Here is a 19,852-nt window from a genome sequence, read left to right on the forward strand (position 1 = left end):
TTGAGTAGTATAAATGAGTCTCTGGACGAGACAGAAGTCCTCTTAAATAAGGATCCTTGACTACTCAGCCCAATGTGGGAAGCTCACATCAGAAATGATGATATGCGTTCCTGTAGAATATACACATCATCATAAAACAGCACACGTGCAAGACAGAAGAATATTAAATTATATGCTTTGTAGTCCAAATCTTGAAAATAATAATCAGGAGGATGTCCTTCATTAGATCCAGGGCTTAACTTAGGTACTTGAACAGTATCTATATTATAAACTAGATGACTACATTTATAAGCATAAAGCAAAAATGTCCAATTGTCCAAAATTTATGTGCTTTTTTTCCCCTTGGAGTTTGTACTTTTAAGATTTTTGGAGAGGACAATAGTTCTTTCAGTCTGATTTTCCAAATCCTTGCTCTCAATGTATTCACTAACCTTTGCATGGATAATAGTGGAGATGCCTGTCTTCCACAATCAGATGGATACTTCAGGTGTAAGAGATGAAGAATTAGACTTTCTACTCTTAAGCAGACTTAGAAGCATCCCACGCTTACCACGCTTTATATTTCAACATTTATTGTTTCATTTCTCCTGATTGTTTTGATGGTGTTCTTTTTATCATTATGTAAGGGTTTTATCCAAGAATGATAAGCCAGCTTGTAGCAAAATAGTTTAGAGATGCGCTGATCAGTATGCAGGCTACTAATGCAATACAAACTTTCTCATTACAAAACAAAGTAGAGTAAAGTCATCAAAGACTTTAATTAAATAGACAGGTTATGAACTTGATTGTTTCAATTAGCTCTTACAATTAAAGCCTCATCCTTCCTTGACAAATAAGACAGTCAATAAGAGGACGCATTTTGTTGCTGCCTCTGTCAATCTCCCACTGAGCTTTGTCAGTTAATACCAATGTGTTCAGTCTAGTGTGTGATAATTAAATGGGAGATACTGCATTGTAAAGTAAAAGTCTTACTTTTGTGAAGTGCTATTGTTAACTGGAAAGGTTGGGTGATTTTTTCTTTTGTATGTGCTTTTAATTCATCCTCCACTATTGCTGATTTACATTCCAGTTTTAAAAGTATGTTCAAGTGTGGTAAGGAAAAAACAGCAAGAGAAAAGGCCTCAGCCCAGGTGATTCAGGAGGAGTACAAGAAACTCGGACCCATAAGGTATATTGAACGGTAAATCAACAGATGAGAACAAAGCTACTCAAAGTAAATCTAAGTGTGAATTCAGGAAAATGTATGATAACCCATTGTGTTTCTGCTACAGCTATCCAGAAATTGTTACACTTGTCCTGTTCATTCTAATGACCCTATTGTGGTTTACCAGAGATCCTGGCTTCATCCCTGGATGGTCTTCATTTTTCCCAAAGTAAGTAATCTTTTTGATATACCAACAAGACTATACTGTGTCTTAACTGAATATCTACTTTTCTTCTGAAAAAAGAAAAAAATTACTCTTAATACTTTTTAAAGGTTCCAGGCTGAAATTGTTGAAAATCTATGATGTAGTGTATTCAGAATAGGTACGACTCTAGCAATTTCATCAATATATTTGTGCAATATGCAAAATGTACTAAACTCATTACAGGAGAAGATATAGTGCCTCCTAAAATGAATTATACCTATTTTTTAGACTTAGGTCAGTGGCGGAGAATGCACAATGTCTGCTGTTATAGTTTACTTGTAAAATCTTCAATTTGAAGAGTAAGATTTTTAGTCAGGATTTTTTAATCTACTATCCTTAGTGGCAGCCTTACTTCTATCCATACAGGGCAACAACCCTTACTTTGATAGCTTTAATTACTGCTATAAATTATTATCTATTCATAGGTAACTACCTCACGTTCGTGGTTAAACTAACCATCAAAAACACCTCCCTGCAGGAACTATTGCATTTTCTTTTTCCTCTGCTGCAGCCTGGCTACACAGTCCCTTTTCCAGGGCAAGACTTTTTTCCCCTAAAAAATCCCTCACTACAGTAAGAGTTTGTAATACAGTGATTCCTGTAATCTCTCATTCTCTTGCTATAATTATTGTAATTTTGGTTCCTTTCTTCTGTGACAGAAGTTTGAATTTTGCTCTAGAGTACAGGGAAGTAGCTGGAAGACTGGGAGGGGCAGGACATTGTGCTGTTTAGGCCCTTTTGTACTTAATATGTAGTACTTAATGGATCCTAAGCTGGACCTGTGGTACTTTATATTTTTGTGTTTCTGTGTCTCCATCCTGGATGACATGTGCGCATGCAGCCATCATCCCTCCTTTCTTTAAAGATGCTCCTCACCATTTGCACAATGTCTCACACACACACACCCACACACACACACACAGGGTCAAGTGCTCTCCTATTATGCACAATGGGGGGGTGTTGTAAGGAATAATTTAGCCCTTTGAAGATCTAAAGCACAGAGCAGAATTATTTTGTGTAAAAACAGCAACAAAAAGCATAAAAATCTAAAATTATTTAAAAATATTTTAATTTTTTAAGCATCCAAAAATAACAAAAGAATATTTTTCCCTCATAACCGTAACAGAAGGGCTGATGATCATTGTCTCATATGAAACAGTTTATTCTTAAAGAAGAGTTTTTGGAGTGTTGACCTAATCAAGCAATCAGCCAGTTAAGCAATCAGGCTGGCTTCACCTCCATTTCTGCTTCATACTAACATTCAGTGCTCATCGAGCACTATTTAACGAGCTACCTCTGATACTAACAACCAGTCATTGTAAACAGCCTTTCAAATCTGAGGAGGCTTATGACCAAGAAATGATTTCAGTCCAGAGGCTTACATTTTCCTATTTGAAGTTTTTTGTTTATTGTTTATCGGAGCGTTTTGTTCACTGACAGTGAAAAGTAGAATATTCTCATAATAGCTGCATCATAGGTTCTGCATGGGGATGTTACTTTGTGGATACCCTCTAACGCTTTCCTTGCAAGGGAATGCAAACGTGTCATGTCACATTAAGCTGAATCACTTTATAATTTGTATGAGATAATCTGAAGAGGAACAAAGCCAATGTTATTCTCTAAGAAAAACATTAAAGGGAAAGAAAGTATTTCTTACTATTCAGACCTAGCCTGTTTCTAGGTAGCTGTAATTTACCAGTCAATTGCATTGATAGGCATAAAACTAGGCAATTATGGTTGAGAACACCGATTTTAGATCGGAGCTAGGAGTTTATCAGAGGTTCAGTATGGTTTATAGTTTTTAGAGGTTCAGGTTCAGAGAAGAGACACAGAGCTGAGCACAAGCTCATTTTGGTCACTTAAGACCACACCACAGCTGTTGAATAACAACTGCTACAACAGTGAGGCAGCAGCAGGGGACAAGGGAGATCAGACAGTATCCCTCTTGTGGTGGTCAGCCCTGTCCCTTTCTTCAGCCAGTCAGCGTCCCACGTGCCTCTCTGTCTGTAGCCTGCAGTGCTGCTTCTCTGCTTAACCCAGAAGGGTCTAATGGCAGGGGCTTGGTACAGGTGAGGAGGTCCAAAGGTCCACCTCTCAGCAGCACTGCAAGGCTGAGGAGACTGGAGTGAGACCTCTGCAAACAGAGTCCAAGATACAGGAGCAGAGCACGGGTCCAGTGAAGGTACAGTTCTGAGTAGTAGTGAGCCATCATCTTTAAAAAAAACCAAAGAAATAAGCAGAAAAAAGACCTCAAAACCGAACTGTTTCTTTTAATTGTTGCCACCGTAAGATTCAGGAGGCCTCTGGTAGTGCATCACTGTGGCCTACATCTCTCATGCATGTGTTCCTTCATGCCCTCTACAGACAAGAATTGTTCAATGAAATATTTTGTTTTGGATTTTTAAGTTTATCAGTAGGCATGTGCACAATTGCCTATGTAAGCTGCTTGTAATATAAACTTAAGTTTATGTTACACAAAGCAAATGCAAGGAAATGTTCTCTGCACTTTGATTTATGATAGTACTTATTTCCCACAGGACTTTATTCCACAGTCTCAAGCCAACTTCAGGGAACCTGTCAACTGTACAGATGAGCTTTGTTCTCATCATAAAACCTTCCATTAGACTGGAGGAACAAAGCTGCAATGTCAGAGCTATAAATAATCTCAAGGATCCCCTGGGCCAGTAGGTGGGTTTTAAGAAGGAATGAGTCATTTCAAGTAGGATTCAGACCTCCTTTAGGGTTTTAAGCTGGATGACGTGACTGTCAGCTCATTTATTCTGACATGCTGACCATTTCACTATTCTGGTTGTTGAACCTGGCATATATTTATTTCATTAGAGCATGAATTCCCAGACAGCACCCAGGCTTATTTCAAGATATCAAAACATAGGTTCTTCACATTTGAGAAGCAATGGAAGAATTTACCATTTGCCTTGATAGTTTGTCCTAGCGGATAATCGTCTCTGTTGCCAAAATAAACTAGAGAAATTTGCACCTTGTTTTCTGTCTGAGTACAGCTTCCAGCCATCTGTTTTTGTCTTTCCCTGCTAGGTTAAAAACCTCTCTGAGATAGGTGCTTTAAGGATGTACTTATCTGGTATAATTATGTTCCATTATAATTTTTGACAAACTAAATGGAATGCTTGAAGTTTTGCCTGAAGAAAGGAATTCTCACCACTCTCAACCCACATGCATGATTGTCTGCATCCCCACAAGTTACTGAATACCTGTTTAAAATATAGACACTGATTTCTTTGTAATCCCAGCAGAAATATTTATATTTAATGATGATGCTCCCCACTCTATATTGGCTGCTTTTTGAAATGATATGGCAATTCTCAACCCACTTTTGTGTAGTACATGAGTAGAGCTCATATTTAAGCGACATATCAGCCTCACTAAGTCAAATGTCTTTCAAACTCTGTAAACCTATCAAAGACTAGTCCTTTACTGCCTTGTCCTGAGTCCCTGTTACCTGCCTCTGGAGGCAGATGCGGGATGCTATGACCAGCGCCGCATAATTCTGTAGAGGGGTGCAGGGTAAAAATGTCTGTTTCCTTTTCATCTGCTGACAGTGCAGGATCACATATCATTTCTACTACAGCAGTTCCCGTCCCTGTCCTGGCTTGATTCCAGGCTGTACTTGTTGTAGGATACCAGCTTCAATTAAGATGAGTTTCAAGCTGGCCTTTGGCCAGGTCTTTACGAATTTACTAAAGAACAGAAAGTTCAGCCTGGGGCTGCAGCTGATTAGAGCTGACATGTGCAAGGTGGGCTTTCTTCACTTCCCTCAGATTACAGCCTGAGAGTGTGTCTCAGCGTACTTTTCCCCTTTTCTGTACGACTTGTCCTTTCTTTACTGCTAATACAAGGCCGCTACGCATTTTTGGAATGTGTCCAATTACAATATTGACGGGTGGATGTAAAGCAAAGCAAGAACGTGAATGGAATTGGCCATATTAATTTGCCCATGGTCCCATTTTCTACAATGCTTTTAGTTCGAGTCATTGTGAAACTTCCTTAAATGACAGCTTTTTTGCCTCCTTATAGGACAATCAGATTTATAGAGTTGCAAGCAGGTAGACGTTGTGTGTGCAATTGCATTACAGCTTGGGTAAATGGACTTTGAAAAGTATTTATCTCAAAATTCAACAATATTTGAAAAGCTTCTGTCTGGAATGGTGCCATGTGTATCTCCGTAACAGTATGACTAATGGTAGGTTGTTGTGTGCATTTCTTAAACTATTATTCCAATTTAAGAAGTATTATATTTTAGGTCCTTCTGTGAGTATATATGTGGAGTGCTGTATAAATATATGCATACATATATCTATATATCAATATCCATAGTGATAGCAATAGGGATATAGTTATCGATATAGATATAGACATAGTGCTGTGTCCCAGCCAGGTTTTCCAAAAATAGTGTTTTACACTCATCAATCAGGAATGCTGATTATATTTGAGCAATAATGAAACTACACAGGGAGAAGAAGCAGCTGCCTAGAAGAAAGTGGTGGCATCAGTCGTGTCTCTATAACCCAAGTCCTGCCTTCCTGCAAAACACTCCTCAAGTCACAGGAGGGTACAAGATAGGAAGCTAGAGGAAGTTTTTTTCTACTGTTTAGCCCCAGTGTACCCACACCTAGGCTAAAGCTGACCTGTAGGCAGACCACACCCTTGCTTTGAGAAGCCATTACAAAATAATAACTTGTTTTTAAAGATGTCTTCTGTGCTAGCAGATAATAGAAAACAAGAGTTGAAATATGTTAAAGGGCTACGTCAACTTTTATAGCAGGTTCATCTTCTGACAGCGTTAGCTAAAACTATGCTGTTTGTGGTGTCAGTGTGCTATGCATATTGGGTGTTGTGAATCTCACCTAACACTGCTGTTAAAGCAAAGGGTTCTACCAGATTATACATTCATACTGTATAACTGGGAGATGATTTTCCTTCTCAGTGAAAAGCCCTGATTTACCGTAAAATCTTAAGCTTGAGATCTGCAGGGAAATTATACTTGCACCTACTGTTGCTGCATATGGGGAAAAGCTTACGGTGTGAGGCTGAGAGGACAAATATATTAGTTCAGGAAAAAGAAGAATTCGCAAAAAATATAACAAGAAATTAATGACAAACCTTAACATCTTTTTTTAAACTTTCTTCAGCACAATTTTTACTATTCTCAGCGACCATCTTGATTCATATAAGGCAGACTGCAGTATATCACCACCTAAGAGCATTCAATAAAATCAGATGATATGTTAAAATGGCGTTACAGCTCAGCCTGGCCCACTACCTGATCTCGGGGATACTCTGTACACGTTAGTAGGCAATTGGATCAGCTGAAGAAACTCACTGATGCAGGCAATTCTAAGGTGCAAGAAATGTCCAAAGCAATTGTGGCCCTCATGCCTATGACCCCAACAGTGACATCCATAGGACGCCGATAATGAAGCTCCTCTGTCTTCCCTCTGCTGCAAGAGCATCACTCGTTGTGGGTAGGCATAGTGCTCGTAAGGCCTATTGGATTGGATATACTACAGAGCATATCAAAGTTATTAAATTCACCATTGAACTGAAGAATATTGCTAATTTTTGTCTGCAAATTAGTTGTTTAAGCATCAACTGTTCCTGAACGTTCCTCTCCCTCAGCTTAGTTCTGGGTGACAAAATAATATATACTTACTGAAGATACAAATTTATGGATTTAAAGGGCTTGCATGTAATATATCTATAAACTTTTGTCCTGACTAAATACATTTATATGCTTTTTCTTGAGTTATTCTTGATAACTTCTCCCTAGGTATAAAGGCTTTGCTACAGATTCAACAACTGCCTTAGTGATTGGCCTCCTCTTCTTTATTATTCCAGCAAAAACATTGTCTAGGACTTCAAATGGAGAAAACAGTTGAGTATATTTTGATGTGGATTTTACTACAATAAGTTATTTAGGAATCAGCCATAAATATTATTCATTGTATTTGTTAGAACAGTGTTCTTAAATACTAAAGTCCAACAAGTTTTTAAGTCAAGAGAAAAGATGGACAGTGGAAGTGCATTATAGAGCCTAAATTAAACATCCATCCATACTGCCAGAAACTTGAGCACAAGACTGCTTGGAAGTTTCAGGCAATAAGAAATATGAGCTCCATGGATTTAAATAAATAAATAAATAAAATAAATTACTTGTTTCATTTCAGTATCCAAAATAAGTGAAGACTTACGGTAAAAATAGAACAATTCAAGAAAAGTTCAGAAAATAAGATTATTAAAATTCATAGAACCAGATTTTGCTCCATTGTATTGGCAGAAAAGTTCTGAATTTGAACAACATTGAATGTTACTTTGTATGCTGCATAAAGGGTCTTCAAAGGGAAACAGATGTGGAAGTTTCTGCATACTTTAAGACTTAGATGCGTTAAAGAAGCAATGCAAAGGGTGGAATGCATCTTACCGTTCTCTTTGGATGCTTATAATGTATCTGTCTACAACAAAACCCATCACTGGGCTGCCTTTATTTTCAGTGCAAACAATGGCATCCAGGGAAAATTACTTGCACCTGAACAGGAGTATCTAAAATAGATCCAAACCATCACTTTGCAACCTTGCTCATTTTTCTCTATGAATTACAAAGGGAACTCAGGTGATAGTTCATACCTAGATGTTTTAGGTCAATCGAGATGAATTCCGCTCTACAAACCTTTTGGAATTGTTTTCTTACTCCATAGTCTAACTTTATCACCTTCATACAGGGTGATATTTTGCTGGGCTGTAAAACATGCCTGGCCTAGAAATCAATGGCGATGCGTAAGCCATGTAAGCAGCAAGAGCTAGTGCTATGTAGGAACATGCTATCTACAGCCCTCCGAAATCAATGGAAACAAATTTCTGTTGATTTTAACAGGCTTTAGATCAGATTACATGGGACAGGGTTGGTTTTGTTTTTTGAAAATATTACTGCTTATTTAAGGCAACCTACATAATTCCACATGGTAAATGAATCTATTTTCATTTAATTTTTTCCTCTTAAAATGGAATTGATCTTGATTAAAGTAAACTTCAGGTTTGACCTCTTCATGCATTCAGCTCTGCTTCTGAAATCAGTGAAATCTGGAGGTTCAGAAAGAATGCAAGGTCAGGACTTAAATGAGTCTGTGTGAAGCAGAGTTTTCTCAGCAATCTCTCTAAATAGGGTAGATTTATTAAATAAATTAATCATATTGATATCCTATAGCTGTCTTCCACACAGAGAAGGAGGGGAGAGGGACCCATGCTACGCTGGTGGAAACTGTTGTAGCTCTACAGACTTCAAGCTGTGACAGTTTACACTAGCTAAGGATCTGTCCCAGGAAGTGCAGGTTTTTCATGTAAAAGACTTCATTCATATCATAATGGTGAGATTTTACCTTTGAATATTTCCAAAGTATTTCTTGAGATATTTGTTTCAAGATGTTTTTCAATCTATTGCTTAAACGTTGATGGGGTTTTTGGTTTTTTTTTTTTCTAGCTGTTTTTGATTACACTCCACTGATTACTTGGAAGGAATTTCAGTCATGCATGCCCTGGGAAATAGCTATTCTTGTTGGCGGTGGGTTTGCACTGGCAGACGGCTGTGAGGTAATGCAATTTATAGAAGATACTGATCAATTAGCATGACCCACACCAGGAACAATTCAGACATGCAGTGGATTCAAGGTTATTCTTTTATTTTAACAAGTCATTTTGTAGCAATACAGAATATGGTAAATGTGAAGAATATTCAAGAAGTTCGGAAAGGAGGATTAAAAAAAAAAGAATTTTCTTTGACTTCAAAGATTATGCACAGTGATGATTACTGTTTGTTATTTGTTTTAATCTAAGTGTGATGGTGGTAGGAGTTGTGCAGACACACTGTTTGCAAAGCCATATAATTAATGTCCCATTTCACTGAGGTAACTTCCCCATAATGCTGATCTCTGCTGGGTACTCAAGTAAATCAGTCAGGATTTGCCCCACACTCTGCTTGTGAACCCTAATGTATGCAGATTACAGTTTTTTAAGGATATCTCCTTAAAATTCTCTAAGGAATAAATATAAATAAATAGAATAATGTTTGCATGGGTTCCTGTAGGACAAAGGCAATTAGAACAATGTGCGTAAAGCATGTGGTAGGAACATGGGAAACAATTCATATCCAGTTTTTCTGTTGTACGCAAATACATCACAATTAACAGATGAGTAAATTCCTGTTTTATATCATTTATTAATTTTTTTAAATGATTTTGTAACATAATCATGTTGTCATATTCCTTATGCAGGTTTCAAAGCTGTCTGCCTGGGTAGGAAATAAATTAACCCCTCTAGGATCATTACCCCTGTGGCTGATTATCCTGGTGTCATGCCTTATTGTCACTTCAGTAACAGAAGTGGCTAGCAATCCAGCTACTATTACAATATTTTTGCCTATACTATCTCCTTTGGTGAGTATAATAGAGACTGTTTTTAACAAGAATGTGCTCTACTACCCATGTAAAAATAAAGTTAGTCAAAGAAGCAGCTTTAAAAAGTCTCCATACATGCAACAGTGCCGTGTTGTGCATTGGCTAGCTAGTTGTCTGGGGGGAGTTTTACAGGCGACGCTGAAAATCCTGTAAAGTTAAGAGTTTGATGCTCAAGAATTGAAGCTCTTATTCCTATCTGAAAATAATGAAATAATTGTGTAAAAGGACAGCTCGCTCTCTCACAGTGCTTCATCAGGACAAAAATATCCAGCTGTAACATTCCAGCTACCACCAAAGAGAAGAGAGGCCTGATAGAAGGGCTTTATGAGAAGTATTCCTCATTTCTTCCCTTCTTTTCTCAGTCCTGTCCTCTCTTCTCATTATTGTTATCAAAAAACTCAGTTCTTTTTTTCTTCTTTGAAACTTTCTATGACCATCTTCTGGTCTATAAACTTGAATTCCCCCTATATATTATTTACAAATTCAAAGTTATCATCTTTCTCACAGTGTTTTGTTTTTAATGCTTGCACTATGTCCACACTCTTTGCAATAATCTTTTATTTTACAGGTTTGCCTAATATTAGAAAGAAATTAGCTGTGAATCTAAAGTTCAGTAGCTATTCTTTATTAGAAATACACTTGCTCCTCTGATATAATCTTAAATAGGAGCTATCAGAAAAGGTTTTTTGTGCCATTTAAACTGGTAGTGCAGTTCTCAATTCACTTGTATTATTGTAATAAGTTTGCATTTGATGTATTTCATTTGTCAAATATCTGCCCTAACCGCTGTTCTTTCTCTTTTATTTTACTTTCTGACAGGCTGAAGCCATTCACGTGAACCCACTTTTTATTCTGATACCTACCACCCTGTGTACCTCCTTTGCATTCCTGCTCCCAGTAGCAAACCCAGCCAATGCCATCGTATTTTCATATGGTCATTTAACTGTCATGGACATGGTGAGTTCTAAGCAAAACTCCCTCAAGTGTTCTGATAATCACCTTGGAACATTAATGTTTAATTTTTATCATTTTTTAAAACTTTTTTCAGAGTCCTGATATTAGTCTCTGCTTTGCTTTTTCCCTTTCTTTAGGTGAAAGCTGGTTTGGGCATTAACATCATCGGAGTTGCTGTAGTTATGCTTGGAATTATGACGTGGACAGTGCCTATATTTGATCTCTATACTTATCCAAGTTGGGCACCAATCATTTCTTCGACAAATAACACCGGGCTTTAAGAAAAAAAGATAAAAAAATCAAGAGTTGATTTAGATTGGATTTTATTCTTTTATTTTCCACTGTCATGTGGTGAGTTATTTAAAATGATGTTTATCACCCTGAAAATAGGGATTCACATCACTGTATATGCCATATTTCACAGTCCCAGAGACTGATGATCTGGTCTGAGGATCTAATCAGGAAGAACGCTAGACTTTCCAAGTATCATCAAGTTAGAGCACGTTTCTAATCTAGTTCGGCTAGTCTGAATTTTTGTATCTTCATGTTATGAAGGAACATTTGTGAATAGCCATGTAATCTGTGTATTGCCATTATCTCTGGCAGTTTGCCCTGTTCTTAGGGTAGTGGAATCATGATGTTTAGTTTCTATTATTTCAAATAACTATTGTTATTATTATCTATAATGACATTTGGGTTTTCTCTAAGAACATATTGGTTTTCTATTTTATAGATTCAAATGCTGTTTGAAATGATGTTGGTCACAAACAAAAGATCAGGTTGGGGATTGTCTTGAACATACAGTTTACAGACCTGTCAAAAATGTGCAAAAAGCTGAGGAGAGCAGCATGGCCACTTACGCAGCACTTTATCTGTTAAGCATCTTGTAATCTGGAAGGAGAATTGTAATTCTACTCAAATATTTCTTTAAAGCCTACCTCCTTACAGGACCTCACTGAATGAAACTTCTCTGGCAAAACTAGAGACATATCCTCGTGATGAATTAAAGCACCAGATAAAGTGCTGAAGATTTAACGCTTAATCTATCAATCAAGATTGTAGTGCTTCTTCACAGGAAGTGCATGCTCTCTACAGGGCAGGTGACAGTTTAAGGTTTCTAGGCCCTACTAATGGTAGAAACACGAAAAGTGCAATGTAATCAGAAAGGACGTTTGCAGTTCAAAGATATCTTTAAATAGAGATGTTTTATGTTGCTATTACATGTTTTCATAGTAAGAACTACAACGTTCTTCTTTCAATATATTGGGGAAACCTGTGGCAATTTGTAAAGAAAGTTCAGTTGTTAATCTGAATCGAAGCTGTAGGTGTTTAGCCAGGATCACCCTATAGGGTACCTTTATGGCAGATGTAAACATTAATCTGTCTTTTACAGATAGACAGTACACATTTTTTTCCTACTCCAGAACAATCTTTTGTTCTTGGATTAGATGGTTTATATTTATTTCTGATGGTGCTTATTTAGAGTTGATACATCAGCCACGATTTCTGTAATGCCAGAATACAGTGTGTAGGATTTTTATAGTATGTAGTTTACTAGTAGCTTAATAGCTAGGTCTTAAATTATATTGTACTGTGTCTCCCCAGAGGAATGTATAGCACAGAAACAGGGAATCCATGGTCTATGCAATGCTTTGACCTTGCAGGCACAGAGCGGGAGCCAGCTGATAGAGAGCTCTTACTTTAAGGATCCTAGGTATCGCCTGTCTGATCGTGTTGGTAATTTCAAGATTATTCAAGCATGATGGAAACAACTGAAGCTCAGTGTGTGCTGCATAACTCTCAGCTGTTTGTTCTTTTCTTTTCTTTTTTTTTTTGACTTATTCATAGAATCATTGACAATATAGTAAGAAAGACCATTGTGTCCGAACTCTTTCTTATATAATGCACATCACAGAATTTCCCTAAACTAAGTCTTTTTTTTTTTAGCATCTGACAGAATAATTCAGATGCTAACGATTCGGCTGAAGTCGTTTGTTGTGCCATATGTTTTTATAGCAGTTATCAAAATGAAATGTAGACTTATAACTAAATTGACTTCTGTGACCAGCATCTTAATTGTTGTAATATGATAAATTAGTGACAGAATGAAATGAGCAAGCATGAGGTTCTTGACAGATTATATCCTATATGTAAACTGGTTGTGAGTGAATGACATAGTAGTAGTGGGAAGGTGGTGTTTCACCAGGGCTTATATTTTTCTTATTTTGCTTAAAGTTTCAGGAAGAGTCAGGCATAATCTTTGAACTGAAGCTGACATTACTACTAATTAATTTTTAAGGCTTTTAAGAACACTTTTAGTTGAAATAAAGAACTCTGCTGTGCAGAGGTAAATATTGACTGGAATTCACCCAAGACGGTTAAAATGGGGGAAAAAGAGAAGCTCAAAATCCTTGGCTGCCTAGGTACCCATTGGGTGGATTTGATTCTGTGTGCACAGGGCACCGTGTTCATTGCAAGCAGAAAATGTGCTCTTCTTATGTCACTATTAGATTCATTGCTTTGTCCAGAGTTCATGAATATTGTGGCAAATGGTAGAAATGCATCTGTAATTATTTTATGAGCTGATTATTAATATATGATGAGTACATTATCTATTTGTAAGTTGCTTTGTGCATTATGTTCATATACAAGGTATATATTTTTTCTTTTTCTCAGATAAGCTTAATTAAACTAGCATATTAGCACGTAAATAATATTTATGACACACTATTTATTTACTGTCCCATTCCCGATGAGTTAAATGAAGGTTTTACCACGTATTTCTGCAGGGGAGATGTATGAGGTCTTTGTTATCCTTTTTAAAGGCTATGCTACATTTAGTATATTTTACTTTGTTTTTGGAAGACATGCTTTCAGATTACCAGAAGCTAAGAACAAAACTGTACAAAAGAAGTATATCCTGGAAAAAGGTTCTGCGCTATTCTTTTACTATGCAGATCAGTCAGATCAATCTCACAGTGTAAATTCCTTTATATACTTTTAAAATAAAGTATCTGTGTTTGTTTACTTCATGGGTCTTGCTAGTTTAAGGATAACCAGGCCTATAGCCTGAGGACTGGCTAAGGAACTTTCAGTGCAGTAGTTAAAGGGTAGAGAGAAGAAAAATGCCTTATACCCTCATCGTTCTAGTTTTTTGATTAGGCTTAGATACCAAGCCAGTTCTCATATTAATTACAACAATTTAAAAATTGTTGCGTCGTATGTGTTGTTGCTGAAAACCCCTGAAACTTTTACTGCTGTTACCAGTCCCTTCCTGCACCTTTCTCCTTGTCCTCCTTGGCAGCCAGTGCCAGGGTGCCAACTGCCCAGATGGTGACACCCTGCACCCCAGAGCTCCTCGGTGCTTAGGAGATTCTCCAGCGGTCAGATCTGCACAGATTTCAGATTGCATTGCAGCTATTAATCAATTATTCTTACATGATCTGGTGCAGCATTAAGAATTCCCAGATTACTACGACTCAGGATCATCAAAAATATCAGTGATTAATGCTCTGAGAAATTATCAGCCTAGTCCTTTGCGTGTGCAAAATTGACTTAGTGATTTATGTTTTATAATGCCTATATACTGAAATCGTTGTGGATGCCATTCATTGGTACTTTTGCCCAGTGTTCTTGGAAGCTCTTGTATGTTACTTTACCTGTGTGATGTTTAGTTCTGGTATGACTTTTTTTTACAATACTAATTTCCCACATGCTGTACAGTCAGGCACATATTTAGTTATAATTTAACATAGGATCTAAGATTGTGGTCTGTTAAGAAAGGTTGTCTTTTAATAAAAGTACATGAGATTTCTTAAACTTTTTTAAAAAAACTTTTTTCCTAAACTTTTTTTTTGATTGCTATAATATCTCAACACCTAAGCTGAGGTATTCTCAGTGCCAGCTGAGAATAATTTAAGTTTACTTAGTATCAAAAAAGATCACCTCTAAAAGAATTGAAAGAGGAGAAAGACCTTTTAGTTTTATAAATCACTTGAAATAAAAATACTACTCTCCGCTAAGTGTCCTCTACAAACACAACATAAAGATATCACAGTCTCTAACTCTCTGATACTTCATTATAAAATCAGAAATGGATATACCTATGCAAATAATGCCTGAGTGCCCAGTACCTGATTCAGTGCCCCTTGCAGTTGGAGAGAGTCTTTTTAGGGCAGGGTGCAGGGGCAGGCTCACAAGGACAGCTGGAAGAGTCACTTGCAGCCATTTCCTTTGGACAGTCTTTCATCAAAAGGCCTCAGCTCCTGCCAAGTTCAAATGCTGCATGTGGAAACTTAGATGACAAGCTCCAAGAGTGGGATTTGGTTGTCAAAACTCCTGTGCAAAATAGGGTAAAAATAGAGTTACCACATAGGCACTGAAGAGCTAGCATGTTGATACACCTAAAACGCCCAAAAGAAAGCGATAAGAAGTGTGCACCTGAAACTCTGTTCTCGGACATAAATCCAAGAGTGCTGCATAGCATCTTTGTGAAACCCGCTTCCTTCACTTAGAGAGTTTTATTTCTCATCCTCCAACATCCTCTAACAACAAAGGAAATTTGAAAAACTCCATTGTGATCCTTCCTCAGCTCCAGAAAGATTTGAACTCGCAGCTTTTAGCTCCGGGAGCACAGCTCAAAGTTGCCAGGCTATAAGATGGGTTATCCACCTGATAGACTCTTTATAGCCAAGAAAACAAAATCGGTGAGCCCCAGAAGGGTAGCTATAATCTCATGGCTGTGAGGGAAAGGCTGAGGGTCCTCCTACTGTTTCTGGTGCCTGATGTTAGAAGCTCATCTGAGTGCAAGCCAGAAAGGGAGCTGGGACCACAACTGCACTTTTGCCCTCTCCCACTTATGCCCCCTAAGATGTCAGAGGGCATCTGATGCTTGCTTTGCTTGTGCTCTGTATGAACTTCATGGCTTGCCTAGCTGCACAGCAGCTCAACGGCAACAGGAGGGAGGACAAACCTTTCATGTTGTGCAGTCAAGGGTGAGAATGCCTTGCTGTAGCCAGTTCTTGACCACACGCCCCATGGAGTGACATGGGCTAATTCAGATACAAATTTGGAGGTGCCCGAGTTAGGAATCATTCTGAACAGTTTTGGAGAGAAATTTTGTGCTTACAGAGCTAAGCAGAGAGTCAGAATCCTGGATTTTGTACACTATAGGCATTTGGGTAAGTAACCATGCAAAAAGAAATTCAAACCCTGAGTTAAAATACAGAAATTAGACTTTTAGGTCAGGGGGTTCATAATTCACTGCGCTTTACTGTGCTAAGGGACTCAGCCTTTACAGTACACAAAGCATCACTGATATATACTGTTCTTCACCCTGGATACTGTAGTTGATGCTGTTTGATGTCCATCTTCATCTGTGCACATCGTGAATGTAGCCAGTGAAGCAGACATAAAGTGGCACACATATCTGCTAAAGCTACACAACTTAAGCACTCCAGGCATGTGTAACTGAACCACAAACATTTGCTAGTTTTTGCTGCTGGCTCAGCAGAAGTATCTCTAAACAGGATAAAAGTCTTTTGTTTACTGTAGCACTTGCTTGAGTGCCTAACAAATGACAAAAGCATTCTCTTCTCTCCTAGATGTGTTCTCTGAACAATTGTCTTTTATCACACTTTTATGTTGTCTTACAAGACTCTGCTTATCATCATGAAGAAGGGAAAGAAAGAAAAGAAAAGAAAAGAAAAGAAAAGAAAAGAAAAGAAAAGAAAAGAAAAGAAAAGAAAAGAAAAGAAAAGAGAAGAGAAGAGAAAAGGCAAAGGGAAGGAGGAGGGAAGGAAAGGAAGGAACAGAGACAGGTAGAGAGAGAAAGACAAAGAAGCTAACCTAAAATTTGCAGTTCAGGCTTTCACCCTTTAAAACTGGTAATGATCAGTGTACAAGACTAACACCTTTTGCTAACATCCTTCATGGACTTGAAAAGTTCAGTTTGCATAATATAGAAAACCACGTGCCGGCTAGTACTTTCTTTAGATGCTATTATAATGCATCAGAGGAAAAGGAAATGGATGGTATAGATAGTACCATAATTTTTCCTGCTCATACTGTGAAAGCAGATGGAGTTTTGTGCCCATTATGAACAATTCTTCAGTTCCAATCAGTCGTTAACCCTTTCCTGGTGGCACTGCATAATTTCAATGTAGCAATTATAATTTTTGTGTTTTAGGCAATATCTCATAAGTGATATTTTTAAGCACTACTCTTGAAATTCTTAGGTGTGGGGTCCACTTCATTCAATATTGGATTATGACTAAAGGCTTGCGATCTGAGCCAAACTTCCCAGCGCCATCCTGCAGCCACTTATACCCGCACTCTTAGTCTTACTGCACCTCCAGAATGATTTTATAGACTACATGCATAAGATGGACCATGTTATGCATGATACTGATATGGTCAATGAAAGCTGTAATATGAAGTTGAGAAGAATATGGGAATCTTCTGCTTCTGCTTCACAGTCAAGACTGGGCTAAATCACAGGAACTCTAAACCCTTTCCTAGTTAATAGGAGATGATAACTTCCATAGTCTCGCTAATTCTCCTTCAAAGCTGGCAAAGCACAGGATGTCACTACAAGCACCTTGCCGTCCAAGAAGGCATAAGTACTCTGGTGACAGTCCTCAATCTGATTCAACATCTGGAATGAGTTCCAGAATAAAAGTCCCCTAAGCACTTCTTGGGTCTTATCCTCGTCCATGTCCGAGAAATGCCAGGCTATGTCTGATTTGAAACCACTGGGACATTGTCATGATGAGTAGCTAGCAGAAAAAAAAAAAAAAAAAACAGTAGGGCTAATCACTACTAGCTATTGTAGTTTGGTGAATCTTTTAGGTTAGCAAAGCAAATGAAAGTTTTGAGAGACTGAATTCAAATGAATCAATTTCATCACTGCTGTAAGCCCTCTCAATGTGATTACCTAAGGTTATGAGCCACATTTTGCTGAAATCCACTTTTAAATAAAATTCATAAATTTTTCCTATATAAATAAAATCACATCACTTGATTATGGGTGCAAATTAAATAGAACTGTTTCCCAGGACACACACTCCCCTAAGATAAAATCATGCATCTCAGCAGGACCAAGCAAATACATTGCCAGCATTATATTGTCTACTTTCTTAATTGTGAAACTAGCTAAAGATTTATTGGAATGAGGAATTGGTTTGGGCTTTTTTTGTTCTTTTTTCCTGCAGTTATTAAGACCTCAAAGCATAGAAATAGCAAAATGTTTTTGCAGCTACTTATTACGACAAATCCAAAGGGAAATATTTCTTTGTCGCTTTGATTATAGCCAAGACAACAATGAAATTGTACTAACAATACTTGTAAATGCAAAAAGTGCAGTAAAATAATTAAATAATTTGAATTTGGTTAACGTATTACTGTTTACAGCTGATAATGCTACTACTAACCTAAGGAGGTACCACTCCAGTTAGAAATTAATAGCTAATGAGTAAAGAGATCTACTTTCAGCTAATTTCCAAGTTCATCTACTGAATCATTCAACAAAGTAGACTTTGGATAACACATTGCAGAAAGCTGTGTAATACAAATTCTTACTCCTGTTTTGCAACCTAAATCTTCCTTATATAAATTAATCACATCTCAGCTAGCCTCAGAGGACACACAGACCGATTGATCACTGTCTATAACTAACTATAGGGTTATTTTTTATACATATACTTAGGGCTACCATCTCGTCCCTTACTCAGACTTCTGATTTCTAGACTAAAAAATAAGCTATCTTCCTTATATTCCTGGACACAATCTTAATGGCCAGTCATGGGTAGAGAAATCAAGACAGAGAGACAAAGCATTTCACACACGGTGAGTGAGTCTGATTGAGCTGTACGGCATATGTAATTATCTGTGTATGGTGACAGTAACTCCTTTTTGAAATTCAGTAGCCTGAGGTCCCGGACATCCAGAAGAATTACCACAAAAATATGGGAAAAGGCATATGCTTCTCAAGCAAAATGCAGGTATTTAACTGATACAGGAAATCTTTCAGTAGGATGTCTGGCTGGTGGGTCTTTCAGCTTCAACTGTTTTGCATTGCTAAATCACCTTAGTTCTTTCCACCTTATAATAATTAGTTTCTAAACATTTTATCATTTCTATATCCTCCTCTGGACACTTTGCAGTATGGTCGCATCCCTCCTGAGCAGTGGCGCCCTCTCTGTGGATACCATTAATATACGTAGTTAAATAAGGTCAGCTAAGGCCCCATTAGTTCTGTATACAAAAGAATTATTACTTTTATTATTTTAAACCTCAAATTTCTGTTCATGTACCCCAAAGTGAAGTTTACTTTTTTTTTTTTTTTTGCCTTTTGGGAGAACATCTTGCTCTGTTTGTGACTTGCTATAGAACTTGAACTTTTTCTACCCTCCTGCTGCCGAGATACGTAGCTCCCATTTTGTATTTGTGCATTTGGTATCACCTTCTTAAACACAGGTCTCTGCACTTATCATAACTGAAGGAATATTTTTGATTTCCGAGCCTTTATCCAATTTAGCAAGCCAGTTCTGGATTCTAAACCTGTCTCCAAAGTGCTCACAACCCATAATACATAAGTGTTACCAGCAGATTTTACTATAGCATTCTGTTATACGTGATCTAAATCACAGATGAAACTAATGTTTCTGGAACCAGGACATCCTTCTAGGTAACCTACTTGATAGATCCTTCCAGTTATTTGGCAGCTGACCACTATTTTCTGAATACAAATTTTGAATTCAGATGTACGCGTGCAATATACACTTTTCATGTAGGTCATATCTCTTTAATTTGCTTAGGAGAATGTCATGGAATGAAAGACTTTCTAAAATCAAGATACATAACTTTAATTTCTTCCCCTTCCACTAGACCAGTTAAAATCATTGGGTAGTCAAAGAAGGAAATTAGTTTCTTTGACACGACTTGCTCTTGACAAATTGGTGTAGCTGTTTCTTATCAATTTATTATCCTCTAATGTTTAAAATTGAT

At 37.5% G+C, this 19,852-nt stretch overlaps 1 protein-coding gene and 1 long non-coding RNA gene across 4 annotated transcripts in view; one reads left to right on the forward strand and one right to left on the reverse strand.

Annotated features, from left to right (window-relative positions):
- SLC13A1 (solute carrier family 13 member 1) overlaps positions 1 to 14,952 on the forward strand; it is a 58,425-nt gene extending 43,473 nt beyond the window's left edge. For both annotated transcript variants that reach the window (XM_068932059.1, XM_009687344.2), the window contains 7 exons: positions 1,070 to 1,168; positions 1,272 to 1,373; positions 7,216 to 7,319; positions 8,920 to 9,029; positions 9,710 to 9,871; positions 10,712 to 10,849; positions 10,984 to 14,952. In XM_068932059.1, the coding sequence (XP_068788160.1) occupies positions 1,070 to 1,168; positions 1,272 to 1,373; positions 7,216 to 7,319; positions 8,920 to 9,029; positions 9,710 to 9,871; positions 10,712 to 10,849; positions 10,984 to 11,127 (859 nt within the window). In that variant the 3' untranslated portion in view covers positions 11,128 to 14,952. The remainder of the gene's footprint in view (positions 1 to 1,069; positions 1,169 to 1,271; positions 1,374 to 7,215; positions 7,320 to 8,919; positions 9,030 to 9,709; positions 9,872 to 10,711; positions 10,850 to 10,983) is intronic.
- Positions 1 to 19,852, reverse strand: part of LOC138066003 (uncharacterized) — a 45,995-nt gene that overhangs the window by 16,733 nt on the left and 9,410 nt on the right. For both annotated transcript variants that reach the window (XR_011139112.1, XR_011139110.1), the window contains exon 3: positions 14,980 to 15,184. This is a non-coding gene — a long non-coding RNA (uncharacterized lncRNA). The remainder of the gene's footprint in view (positions 1 to 14,979; positions 15,185 to 19,852) is intronic.

This window comes from Struthio camelus, chromosome 1, assembly GCF_040807025.1.
Source record: "Struthio camelus isolate bStrCam1 chromosome 1, bStrCam1.hap1, whole genome shotgun sequence".
Taxonomy (NCBI): Eukaryota; Metazoa; Chordata; class Aves; order Struthioniformes; family Struthionidae; genus Struthio; species Struthio camelus.